Genomic DNA, 14,393 nt, shown 5'->3' on the forward strand with positions numbered 1-14,393 from the left:
GCCCGGTACCACCAATTCCTGCACCACGCATCAGGCCTCCAGTGCGCTTCCGCAGCCCAGTACAGCCTGTGCCTCTTCCCCGCACTCGCCCTGAGGTGTGTGTCCTCAGCCCGGTACCACCAGTTCCGGCACCACGCATCAGGCTTCCAGTGCACTTCCACAGTCTAGAGCTTCCGGCGACAGTTCCCAGTCCAGAGCTTCTAGCGACAGTTCCCAGTCCAGAGCTTCCAGCGACAGTACGCAGTCCAGAGCTTCCGGCGACAGTATGCAGTCCAGAGCTTCCGGCGACAGTACCCAGTCCAGAGCATCCGGCGACAGTACCTAGTCCAGAGCTTCCAGCGACAGTTCCCAGTCCAGAGCTTCCAGCGACGTTTCACAGTCCGGAACCTCCAACGATGGGCCACAGTCCGGAACCTCCAACGATGGGCCACAGTCCGGAACCTCCAGCGACGGGCCCCAGCCCGGGGACTCCAGCGACGGTCCCCAGCCCCGGGCCTCCAGCGATGAATCCGCAGTATGGGGCCTCCGGCGATGGTCCGCAGTCCAGAGCCTCCGGCGATGATCCACGGTCCGGTTCTACAAAGGCGGAGGGATCAGCGTAAGGAGGGGGGGCTGCATCCAGAACCGGGGCCGCCACCGAGGGTAGATGCCCACCCGTACCCTCCCCTGTAGGTTCAGGTTTGTGGCCTGGAGTCCGCATCTTTGGGGGGGGGGGGGGGTACTGTCACGCTCTGACCTTAGATATCTATGTTTTCTTTATAATTTGGTTAGGTCAGGGTGTGACGAGGGTGGGTACGCTAGTTTTTGTATTGTCTAGGAGTTTGGATTGTCTAGGGGTTTTGTAAGTCTAGGGTTTTGTAGGTCTAGGTGATGTGTATGTTTATGGTGGCCTGATATGGTTCCCAATCAGAGGCAGCTGTTTATCGTTGTCTCTGATTGGGGATCATATTTAGGTAGCCATTATCCCTTTTGTGTTCGTGGGTTCTTGTTCTATGTTTAGTTGCCTGTCTGCACTATTCATATTAGCTTCACGGTTCGTTTTGTTGTTTTTGTTAGTTGGTTCAGTGTTCATTCATTTAATAAATTAGAATGTACGTATACCACGCTGCGCCTTGGTCTCCTTCCGACGACGCCGTGATAAAAGTACTAGGTCTGGGGTGACAATAATTTTGTAAATTTTGTCCATGCCATTTGTCTTTATTTTCTAAATTAAATTGGTAAAATAAAATTGCAAAAATAAAATTGGCTCTGCATTGTTGAAAATCTAATTACAAGGAGTGGAGACAACGTTTTTTCAAATTAAACTTATTTGAGAAGAAACAGAGAATTATTTAAGAAAAGTGCAATGGGTGCCAATATATTTGGCCGCAACTGTACATGGTTAATGTTCCACAGGTCAATAATCAAGGAAGAGAGGAGGCAAGAATATTAACTTTAGGCCTTAAAACAATATTTGTCAATACAAAAATGATCTATGTATTTAGAGACAATAACCAAGCATTATCACATTGAATAACAGCGTTCTAAGTGGTTTCTAAATTATATATTTTTTAGCTGTTACAACTGACTCCATGTTACTTTTAGACCCGGCCTCCCCTACCTCACCATGCCCTTGACTATACACTTTCAAGCAACGGGAACCTGCCCAACGCCACTGAACCTGAGATTTGTAAATCTCCTGCTACAAACCCCCATAATGACTGGTTGTTACCTGCTCGTTATTAGAGGTCTGTGTGCCAAACGTTATAGATGTATATTTCCAAAGGGGTAGTTAAAGGGGTAATAAGTGAGTAAGGTCCGGGTTCGCTAACCTTGGCTTTGCAGTGGTATGTTAATGCATGTTTTTGGCATCCACTGGAATTTTCTCACCTCAATAAAAAGCCTGCAGTCAAAAAAGAGGGCTCCCCGTTATTCTAGGCACTTCCTTTTTCTCAAACCACAATTCCTGAGGAATTGTTCATGTCTTAAAAGATGATGGATGTTTTCACCTGTAGACTCAACAATCTTTTTGTAATGTTTATGATAGTTTCTTAGGAAGCCTAATTTCTGCTATTCTGTTTATTATATTGTAGCACTGCTCAAGGCATTAGCACATAGGCCTATCCATATCTGTGATATGCATATAATATATGCATTGACGTTTAGTTACTTTTGGATCGTGTCTCTGAATAAAGAGATGTGTGCACATGCAGAAATTACTATTGATTATTGAATATACCATAAATTTACTTCAGAGTCCACTGACACCTCTGGCACTATAGAATTCAGATGGCAGCCACTCAACATTAATCTGTAGTGCTCTGTGGAGTGGAGTGCCGTTAGTAAGGCAATGAGTTATAACAACTTCTCAGGCCCCACTCCCTTCAGATCTGGGCCCATCTCTCTCTCTTGATGTCTGCTGGCACTGACGAATGCTGTCTGTCACAGGCAATGGTGTCATTTCTTGAACCAGATCAGAGATGTGTTGTTGAAGGGGAGGAGGATCCCCCTCCCTTTCTGACTCAGGCAGGCCTCTAGTCTACTGTGTCACTTTTTCCTCCCTAGTGAACGGAGAAAGTGAGCCACATTGCATATGAGACATACATACAGTATACACACTCAGAAAGATCAGTTCAATATCCTGTAGTTTTGTCAAGTTTAGTGTTAAGGTGGGGTTGTGTGTGCAGTAGTTGAGCACCAATGTGCGTGTTGAGAGAACCCACCAAACTTGAGGGATAATTGTCTCCCAAAACAGAGCTCAGGGCCTCATACCATACATACAGTGTGAGTACATCAAAGGTCCCTCCAAATATGTTCTAAACAACACATGAAAACTTGGAAGGCTACTGATGTGCAACATTGTGAATCATTCTGTCTGAAATTACTGGCAATTATGCATGTTCGTCTGCTGTAATCTCTTTCAGATAGCGCACCGGCCATAAAATCTGAAATGTTGAGTGGAAATAAAGATGGTGGCTTCTTCAGCACACACAACTCAACACTGAAAGTGTCGTACTCAGGATGTTTGTAAAAATGTTGACTATTAATCATAGAGTTATTTTTAAGAATACTGTACTTGAATATCACTGCTGTGGTCAATGTATTTTTTACTCCATGGTAACCAGATTTTTCTGGCATGGCAGAAAACAGTGCTGGAGTCCTCAATGATAAGTGTTATCTATAAGTATTTGTGGTCACATTGTGTATTAAAGAAAATCTTTAGGGTCAGGCAGGTAGCAGGTAGGCCTAATTAATTAGTCTTCTACATAAAAAATCTAATAATTTTCAAGACATTTTCAATACTAAAGATGCCCAACAGTTTTGTCTACCTGCTTATTGTTGCATTGCGAGACTGGTGTCTTTATGATCGTTGGAACAGTATGTATACTCCCCTGCGTATTTATTTGGACAGTGAAGCTAAAACTTTCAATTTGGCTCTATACTCCAGAATTTTGGATTTGAGATCAAATATTTTGTATGAGGAGATATGCAAATGAAAATATATAAGTTTTGCTTGATATTAATGGCACAAACATTACCTACTCACTAGCTTAATGCACCATATAATAATACTCTATTAAATGTGTTTAAAGCTGCAATTCTTAATGAATTAAAACATCATCCCCACCACAATTTCAGTAAAAAGCTGAGGGAAGGGGCTGGTGAAATGTAATTACTCTCAAATCCATAGTTTACGCTATCGATGCAAAGACTGACCCTCCATGATATCAAAATTATAGTTTTAACCATGTTTACATTTAATTTGTTTCCAAACATTGGAGTAAAACAAGCTTATATTATGGGTTCTGATGGAGTACAACAGTTGAACTAAGCTCATGAGGCATTTATACGTTATATTCTTCAAGAATCAATGGGTACATACCATTCATTTATAAGTCCAAAAATGGATGAAACAACTAAGGATTGTCACTTTAACAGGCAGTGACCTTCAAACAGTAGAGCTATGTCGCCATTTCAACATGATCCATTAACCCGCTAAACCCCCCAAAAATGTATTCTGTCCACTGTTCCGCAAATGTCCTGCAAAATCATTCCCTTGCCCTGCATTTGGGCTTTTTAGATGTGGTCACCCTAATTCCACCGGTGGAAACATTGCTTCTGCAACATGTTAACATCATTTTTTCACATGTGAAGAGAATAACATTTTATCAACCCACATATGAACTCCATGCAATTCCACGTGTGAAATGAGATTTTTAACATGTGAAACTGCAAATTGGATTTTCACATGTGAAAAACAATCACATTTAAAAATCTAATTTGCAGTTTCATATGTGGGAAAAATGTCACATGCAAAAATTTCATTTTCACATTTGGAATTGCAAGTTCACGTGTGAAAAACAATCCGGTTGAAGTTTTTCACATATGAATCTGCAAATGTAAAATTCACGTACGATTGTTTTTCACATGTGAAAATACAATTCCACATCTGAAAGTGAGATTTTCACATGTAGTGTTCTCTTACATGTGAACCTGCACATTTGAATTTCACATGTGAACTTGCAATTCCACACGTGAAAGTGAGATTTTAAGATGTGAAACCGCAACATCTGAGGTGAAAACATGTTATTCTCCTCACTTGTGAAAAACTAGTGTTCACATGTAATACATGTGAAAATATGGTTTCACGTGTGAAGCTCAACATATAAAAACGGCTATTTCACATGTGAAAGGGGATACAAAACAAAAACAAACAATGAGAAATCATGTGATAAGGCATTTACTAGGATCTTCCAAACAGAAGCATGTGCTGTGATTTGCTGATTGATTGCTTGGACAAAAAAGTATATTGTTTTTTCAGTTTATCCATGTACACAGTATCATGTCATGTCCTGTCAATGATACGTTACATAAGCTTTATGATGCATAGACAGCTCCTGTAAAACACTCCCATTGTCTGTCTGTCTGTCAGCTTATGAATAGAGGATTTTAGCTGAATACAAACTCCAAAGGCAGAGGTAACATGCTCATGGTGCATTCCTTGTGAGGACTACTCAGTAATTATGCTGGGTTATCATTAAGTGGTCCATTTGCAGTGTTAGAACCACTGGTCAAGGTTAAGTGTTTGTAGGATAGTTCCCAGTTCTCTGTTCCCACACAAACCACTGCACTTTTTAGGGGACTGAGGATGCCCCCTACCCAATATACAAATGGTATAAAACGGTATAACATCATTTGAAAGAAGCACAACAGAACACATTCTGCTATTGCTGCAAGTTGTTCAGTTCATGCAGTCATCAGCCTTTTCACACTCACCAGAAGAAGGATTAGGAACTTGTTTGTACATCTTTAGCACAACAAGGCAAGTATTTAGCCGACTAACCATGGCAGTTGTTGACAGTTATTGATAATTGCAGCTTTACTTTCCAGGTCACTCCTGTGGAGGTCATGACCTTTTGTTGCCTTTGGCTGTTGACGTCGGTGGGGCATTACTTAAAACTGTTGAAGTTCCCATTCAGTGAAGAGATTTCTAGATGAGAAAGTGACTCTTTATTTATGTTTTTCAGTTATATGGGGGAAAAACATTAACCATGATTTTGGCTAAGTGGCCTGCTACTTTTGAGTTCAGTAAATAGAAGCCAAGGTTAAATGATTTAGTTAACCTAATGATCTACTCAACTTGAGTCTACATTAAGAATTTACTTTCAACTTTTTATTCAACCCCCCCCAAAAAATGACAGTGGACAAATTGTTATTATTTTTCACAAATGATAACAAAATATGCATTGTCTACTCGTAATTTACTAAAACCTTTAGAAAGAATGCCCTCTAGTGGCACCAGGAATGCAAAATGCGGTGATGCTGATGGAGGCCTGTTTCTGAGCCTTGAATAAGGATTTCTATAACACACTGTATTGTATTTTAGGCTATATTATAACGCATAGGTTACATTGCACAACTATAAACACATAAAAAAACATGACAACATGGCATTATAGCTACGGACGACATTGGTTTCCTCGGGCTCTTAAACAAAGGCTCTTACACCAACGGCTACAGGGCAGAGATTGAAGGATTAGTCAGATGGTTTGATGAACATCACCTACAACTGAATTTGGAAGAAAAAAAACAAAGGAGATGGTCCTTGACCTTAAGTCCATTGGGGACCACAGCCCCATAGAGGTACAAGGAAAGAACATTGAGCAGGTGAACTCACACAAATACCTGGGGGTCCACATTGACAGTGGGGCTGTGCTGGCGCACCCATATGGAGAATGTGTGCTCACGCATCTAACTGCTCTTGCACTTCCTGCGTCAGCATTGTTACATGCCTTGATAAGCCCAAATATTGACACTGACCAAGACAGCAGGGAGTATTATATGCATGACACTTTCTTCCTCTTGTCCAGGACATTTTCGAGGAGACCATCATCAGACAGGCCATATCGAACCCATCACATGCACTGAACACAGAGTTCCAGCTGATGCCATCGAGGAGGCGTTATATCGTGCCACTGCCTTTATGCAATCTGGACAGATATAAACATGTGTTTGTCCCTCTGTCAATAATACTGCTTAGCAGCAGGAGAGACAGAGACAGACGAGGGTGACGGCAATGACGGACTGGAGCCTGGCCTATAGTATATCATATATTATAATGCAATCACATATTTCAGGGCTAACTGGCCTTGTTTATGACACGTGACATACAAGGTACTACTGTAACAAGATTAATTAAGCTTTAATAATGCTCTATGTAGCCATAATGTCATGTATATGACGTACGTATAGATCGTTACAATGTGGCCAAGATATGGCACCTAATACTGTAGATGCTGCCAGCATCAGAGAACATCATAATAAAGCAAAAATGTTAGCTGTGATGTAGTTATAACATTATACAGGTCCATAATGTTCTTTAGACTGCACTTTAATTCATAGGAGCTATGAATATATTTATATTTCATTATGAAAAAATTATACCCTAAAGTACTCGGGGTAAAGTTACTCGAATTGCTTATCCGTTTCTTATGTTCTTATAGTAAAGTGTATTATTTGATCTTTCATTGTATATAGTCTTTATCATGCAGTACGACAGCAAGATGTTACAATATAATTTGGGTACATTTACAGAAATCTAATCCATATACATGACATAAACTGTCATTGAACGTTTGTCTCATGAAAATATCACTGTTTGTGATTCATGTGGAACAAATAGTCATGGTTTACATTTATTTCAGAGGTCTAGAATTGCTTACAGGTTATGCCTGTGTTGTAAATAATTACACTTCTACCCCTTGAAATGGTGTTACTGTAGCTAGCCAATGAGATAGCTCAATTTGCTGATGGTGAACCAAATGCATGCTGGTCCCTTTAAATGGGTGAGAGTGAACAGTGATCCGAATCAGTCAGCTGCACTGTCGGCCATGTGTCCCTGCGTCCTCCTCCCCTCTCATTCAGCTGTTTCCAAACGACAACACCTCCCCCTCCCTCTTATTAAACCCTGCTCCTGCTTCCGCTCTGCTCTGCTCCGAGTGCAGTCATTTCTAGTGCAGAGAAATGTCCCTAGTGACACTGAAGGATGACGCAGGCTCTCTCTCTCTCTTTCTTTTTCCTTTCTCTCTCTCCTTCTTTCCCAATAGCTCTATATCTCTCTCCTTGTTCTCCCCCTCTCACTCCTTCTCCCTGCTCTCTCTCTCGCTCTCTCTCCTCACTCTCTCTCCTTCCCTCTCCCTCTTCCCCGGCACTGCAGTGCTGGTTGTGATTGCACACACACGCGCACACACACACGCCACACACCACACACACACACGCTCTCACACAGCGGAGTGTAGCTGAGAGACAGGGACTGCAGCAGCATGCACCAGCCGCGTCTGATCTGTGTGGTGACATGAGGAAGAAGAACTGGGAAGAGGATATAGCGTACCAGCGTCTTACACAACCCAACCCCCATGCGTACGGTAGCTACGTCTCTGCTCTGCAGCAGTGGCAACGGTGCATTTCAAGAGCAGACAGCTTATGTTATCTTCCCCCTCTGACTGCACTGCCTCTGCATCCATCCCATTCACTCTGTTCCTCCCACTCCACCTCTTCCTCATCCTCCCAACCACGGCATCATTAGGCAGGACTACAGACCGTCCGGGATCACCAACGGCAATCACTGGATGCTCAGGTTTGCCCTCTCTGAAGGAGTCGTGGTGGAGATGCTAAATCATCATTACCTCCATTAACAACCGGATTCTAATCTAGCTCAGGAGACAAGGAGAAAAAAAAACACCCCAAACAACAAAAAAGGAGTCTTAGATGTTTGTGACGCTCTTTGTCGGCGCTGTTGGGTAGTTGATTCGTTTCTTCTATTTGCTTGATTGTTTTTATCTTCTCTGAGACTGGCTAGCAGGCACTGCAGCACCAGGAAGGACTGCAGGAGCCGTGAAGGGTAGGGCATGAGGACCCAGGGGCGAGCCAGCGGAAGGGCTTGAGCTACCATTGCTGCCCCTGCTGCTGCTGAGGTGCTTATCTTGATTTTTTTTCTCCAGAAAGGGCGGCTGGTTGGGGTGGGTTGTGACAGTGCAGGTACTCAGGACCCTGCAGAGCGGCGTGGGTGGCTCTGGCATAGAGGAGCCAGGCAGGGAGGCAGGACGTCCTGTGGGAAAGGAGGAGAGAAGAGAAGAAGAAGGGCTGGCTCAGGCTCGGGCCCCTGATGGTGGCTATTTTTATCTCCCCTAGCTGAGTGATTGGGGACAGCCGGTAAAGGGAAAGATGCTTATGGGTGCGGGACGAGACACGGCGCGGGATGAGGCCCAGAAGCTTCACCGGAAATGGCTGAAGCACCAGGCCTTCATGACCGAGCTGGCCCGCAACAAAGAATGGCTGGCCAAGATAGAGCAGGTGAGTGGAGAAGGGAGGAGAGAGGGTAGTGGGAGGAGGTCAGAGAGGGCAGGTGAATGGAAGGTGCTGGGGGAGGGTAGTGTGAGTACATGATTGAGAGAGGGTAGTGGGTGTGTGCGTGGGGGGGTAGCAGTGTGTGTGTGTGTGTGTGTGTGTATGTGCGTGTAAAAGGGATGATGGGCGATAAGACACATCGGTGGATGGGGTGTTGTGGGGGGGCGGTGTCATTACTCCATCTTGATTACTTAGCCATGAGTAAACTGTAAACAAATATTGTTATATGCTTCTACTAAGGACATCCAGAATTTCAAGTTCAAGGTTATAAATGTGAAAGCTGTATTGTATTCTGCATGAATGGTGCAGTAAATCATAAGAAAGGTATTTTTCCATTCAGCTACGTACTAACATTGGATTCTATTTGCGCAGTGTTTCCTCCTCAAAATATTTCTTATTAAGAATTGGATGAAACCTGTGAACAACTTGACAGCAAGTGGGCAATCTATCAAACCTGTGTGATACTGCCAACATTCATGGCCTTGTTATATGAATATACCACCAAGTCTTTATTAATAGCGTAGTTCTGTACAATAGGAAATTGTTTGTATGGTAACTAGATAGGCCTACAGCAAAAACATTTATTTAACCTTTATTTAATTAGGCAAGTCAGTTAAGAACAAATTCATATTCACAATGACGACCTACCCCGGCCAAACCCTAACCCGGACGACGCTGGGCCAATTGTGCAACGCCCTATGGGACTCCCAATGCCAGCATCCCAGTTCTCCACTGCTGTCAACAGTGAAGAGAACCCATACCTGGGTCGTGTTCAGTAGAGAGAACATTTTTCAAAACAGGAAGAAACTGGGAGGTACTAGCTGAACTTGTCCAATAAGAACAAGCCTTGATGTTACCGTGAGCCCTACTGACCACGATACAAGTGTAATTTAACCACACTGCTGCAGAGAGGCCTGGTGGGATGCTCATGTGGGTGCTCCACGTTTGAATCAGTTGATTTAACCCAGAATTCCAAAACGACCCCTAGCCCCTACACCTAAGGCACTCCTGTGGAACTGAAAGATGGTATAGGTGTAAGTAATATGACACAAATTACACACAGCCAATCAGAAGGCCTGGGGAAGCAATTGCCATACCCAATCCTTTCAGATCTACAAGGGTTAAAAGTAAATTTAAAATAAATGTACCCATTCCAGGAAAAGGTCTGTGTGGTTTGTAAAAGTTTTCAGTGCAAGTTATTTGATTGAGGGCTAGGCAATACTGTGAGAATTAGCTTATCTAGCCCACATACCCTTTTGAATGCTTTCTTGACCACTGTTGCATCAATTTATTGAGGCCATCAAGAGAGAAATACAACAGATTGGATGTGAAAAAAGCACTTAATCAACATGGTATGTAGGATCTAGCTAACTAATTATTGTGGATAACACCATTTTAAAAGCTCTATAAGTTAGTTAGATGTCTTGACGTTAAACATGAAATGTCCTGAGCTTTTTTGCAAGAACGTGATTTAACCTCAGTTGGCGTACATTTTAAGATTGATATTTACCGGATTTCAATGCATTCTGGTAAATCTGTTTGGTTATTGTAGAGGTGTACTGAAATAATTTATTCATCAAGCTCATAAGCAGACTATTTATCTTTTCACTTCCAAAATCACATTGAATGTTATGACATGATAAACTCAATTACCTCTAATTTACAAAAATGATTATGTTGCTATATATCCAAATGCAGAAGTTATTGATCACACATTTCCTATAAATCTAAATGATATACCACTGAGATGTTAATCTGATATAGCAGAGGTTAAACGTGAAGTAGGAAATGAATGATTGAGACTGAGAGCCCCTCACCGTACCATACGTATCAGAATGCTCAGATGGCCATCTTGCTTGTCCATGCGTGAAATGTGTCATGCAGTGTACCATGCAAGAGTAGCCTGATGCTGCTCAAGATTCTGTCCTGCAGCCAAAGGCAAAAGGGCTTTGTAGAGGATCCAGGTTTGACGCCCTTTTCATAAGCACGTCTTTGTTTGTTCTAGATGTGGCTGTAAAATTAAATTGGATTATATTATACTCGGTGCAGTGAAATAACTGATCAATCCAACGGGGAATAAAAGTAGTCAGAGGAGATGTCCTTAGTTGGAGCGGCAGTACCAAACAGTTAATCGCCATCCGTCCAACACTGACTAATCTTTGGAAAGGCCAGGGCCATGTTCAGTAGGACATAACGTTCTACTGAACAGGCATGCCTCTCTGTAGGGATTGGAGCTGGTTCTTAAATGGTTGATTTTTGGGAGTGAGGATGTACTCGGTGCTGGTGTGTCTGTTTGTAGAGTAGATATAATATGTACATGCATAAAACAGCCCTTTCATATTCAGTATCGGATGTTAGTGACATACATTTCATACCTGTGCAAGATATACTATCTTGGATGAAAGCATCTTACAATTATGCATTGTTTATTATTTACATACGTCTACAAATGGCTGTGAAACGTCTACTAGTGGCACAGAGAGGCCCTAACTCTAGAACAACAGCTCTGGTCAAAGTGAAAATGGAGTGAAAAAGGATACCAGCTCTGCTTCGGAATCATCAGGCTATTCGTTTAACCTCTCATGCCAGACACCAGATAGATACAGTACATTGAATGAGTGGACATGGAGTGCAGAAGATGGCTGCTCTGTCTGTGGTGAATGCATCCACAAGGCTGACTAGCAGGGTTTCTCAAGGGCTCTGTCTCTGCTAGCCCCACACAGTGTTACAGAGACCCTCATGTCTCGCTACTCTCACTAACATCTCTTAATCGGCCCCCACCTCTCCTTCTTCCTCTCCCTCTCTCGTTACCTGGGAGACTGGGGAGGAAAAGATTACGCTGCGACCTGGTGCGATTAGAAAACTCTGTGTCCTTTTGGAAGGGTTACCGCCCCGGCCCCATGCCTCTGCTCTCCCACTGTACTTACTCAGCAGATGGGCCTGAGCCCCAGCTTGGAGCTCTGAGCTGGGGCTGGGCATGAGCTCCGAGCTCTGATCTGGGGCTTAGGACTGAGCTCGGACCTCTGAACTGGAGCTCTCTCTGTGGAGGCCTCTTCAGTCCCTTGGGAACACTTGTCAGTAGCAAAGAGAGGACTCTGGGTTTTGCTTTAGGCTGACCTTGAGGCAATGCTTTGCCAATGGCTCAGGGGTCAAACGCTGTGTAAACATAGAGATAACACAAAAATACCTATCCATATCGAGCATTTTACACTGTTTAACAAAAACAGACGACAAGATCGCATGTCCGTTGATTTGGTCTGGTGTAGCTATTTTTAAAGTATTGGTTTGTGAGTCTGAATTTTAGTCAGTGTTGTTTTGGTTTCTCAGAGTAGTAGCTAGAATCTATCTACACACCAGTGGAGGCTGCTGAGGGGAGAACGGCTCATAACATTGTCTGAAATGGAGTGAATGGAATGGTATCAAACACATGAAAACTATGTCTTTGATGCCATTCCATTTACTCCATTCCAGCCATTATTATGAGCCGCTCTCCCCTCAGCAGCCTCCACTGCTACACACCCACTTGAGAAGCCATGTAGAGTGATTCCTCACAAAACCCAGACAAAAGAAGACCATGATTTTGGGGATTTTCACAAAATGGAATCCATAGAATAATCCGTTAAACAAAGGATTGTTGACAAATATTTGACATTTGTATCTAAAAGCATAATTGAGAAATAATTGATTAAAGTTGCCATATTAATTATGTTTTGGCCTTACCCAGGCCTCCTTTAATACTCTATAGTGTTTCATCTGTAGGTGCTACAAAGCAAACATTGGTGTCATATCCCACTGGGCACAGACGTCAGTTTAATGTCTAGTTTTGATTTACATTTGGTTGAGTTGTCAACTAATGTGAATTTAATGTGAAATCAACAAAAAATGTCACCATGTCATTGGATTTAGGTTGAAGGTTGGGTGAATAAAAGACAAAATGACCCTTGCGTTGATGACTTTTTGCAAATCTAATTAATTTCCCACGTTGATTCAATGTCATCACATCGTTTTTTGGCGTTGAAATGATGTGGAAACAGCATTGATTTAACCCGTTTTTGCCCAGTGGGATGAAGCTTTACTCCTTGCTCTGTAATATGAGTAGTATTTGGATTTCAAAAAGTTATTTTTTTACATTACAATTATTGGCACCCCTGTTTTCAATACTTTGTGCACCCTCCCCTTGCAAGGATAACGGCACTGAGCCCTTTTCTACAATGTTTTATGAGATTGGAGAACACAATTGGAGAAATCTTAGACCATTCCTCCATACAGAATCTTTCCAGATCCTTGATATCAATCGGTCTACTCTTGTGGACTGCCCTCTTCATTTCAAGCCACAGGTTTTCAATGGGGTTCAAGTTCGTAGACTGAAATGGCAATTGCAAAATGTTGATTTTGTGGTCAATTATCAATTTCTTTGTGGATTTTGATGTGTGCTTGGGGTCATTGTCTTGCTGGAAGATCCACCTGTGGACAAGTTTCAGCCTCCTGGCAGAGGCAACCAGGTTTTGGGCTAAAATGTCCTGGTATAATGTACTTGGTCGAGTTCATTATGCCGTTGACCTTAACAAGGGCTCCAGGACCAGCAGCCCCATACATCAAAGATCCACCACCATATTTTACAGTAGGTATGATGTTCTTTTCTGCAAATGCATCCTTCGTTTAATACATACCTGCCACTGCTGTGTGGCTAAAACCTCTACATTCGTCTAATATGACCATAGCACCTGTTTCCAATCCAAGTGTCAATGCTGTTTAGCAAACTCCCAGTATTTACATTTGTTGGTCACTCTTAATAAATGAAAAATTCTGGCAACCCTTACAAAGAGCATATTGGCATGGAGGTGGCGTCGAATTGTAAATTAAGAGATTTGGTGACCCCGAGATGGGACCGAGTATTGCAATTCTCCAACTTTGGCCCTTAGATTTTTCTTCCTCCAGAACCATCTTCCATACTGTGCATGGGGACAAGATACACATGCATCCTCTATCAGGAAAGTTTATGTCTGTTCCAGTTGGTTTACACTACTTAAATGGATTTAAGTGAAACAGGAAGCCATGTAAAGTCACATTTCAATGTCTTAAATTAATGCAGATTTAATTTTGTTTGATTTAATTTATAATAATGTTTAGGGTGGCCAATCATTTTGACACCTCTCTTTTTGAGAACAAAGGTATTACTTATTAAAGAAAATGTCTTTATATGAGCAATTGTATTTGTGTAAAATAATATATATATATATATTTTTTAGCATACAATATTGCTTAGTATTTGTGTTATTTGTTTTATAATTTTTTTTTGCTAATCTTTATCAATCGTGCCAATGATGTTGGAGGTGAATATGTGCTTGTCAGTGTGCTTGTCAAGATGCATAGTGTATTTACATAGGTGTATGTGTGTATGTACTGTAGGAATGTATTTGTTCCATGTCTACTGTATTTCCCTGACATCCCCCTCTCCTTTACTCTTTCTCACATCTCCCTCTCCTCCTTTTTCTTTCTTTCTGTCC

The 14,393-nt window shown here is 42.2% G+C and overlaps 1 protein-coding gene across 1 annotated transcript in view; it reads left to right on the plus strand.

The window, feature by feature from the left end:
* The first annotated feature begins 7,501 nt into the window (after nt 1–7,501).
* LOC129817560 (spectrin beta chain, non-erythrocytic 4-like) overlaps nt 7,502–14,393 on the plus strand; it is a 33,807-nt gene continuing 26,915 nt past the window's right edge. The window contains exon 1 of the mRNA XM_055872944.1: nt 7,502–8,832. Coding sequence (XP_055728919.1) covers nt 8,704–8,832 — 129 coding nt within the window. The 5' untranslated portion in view covers nt 7,502–8,703. The remainder of the gene's footprint in view (nt 8,833–14,393) is intronic.

This window comes from Salvelinus fontinalis, chromosome 2 (assembly GCF_029448725.1).
Source record: "Salvelinus fontinalis isolate EN_2023a chromosome 2, ASM2944872v1, whole genome shotgun sequence".
NCBI lineage: Eukaryota > Metazoa > Chordata > Actinopteri > Salmoniformes > Salmonidae > Salvelinus > Salvelinus fontinalis.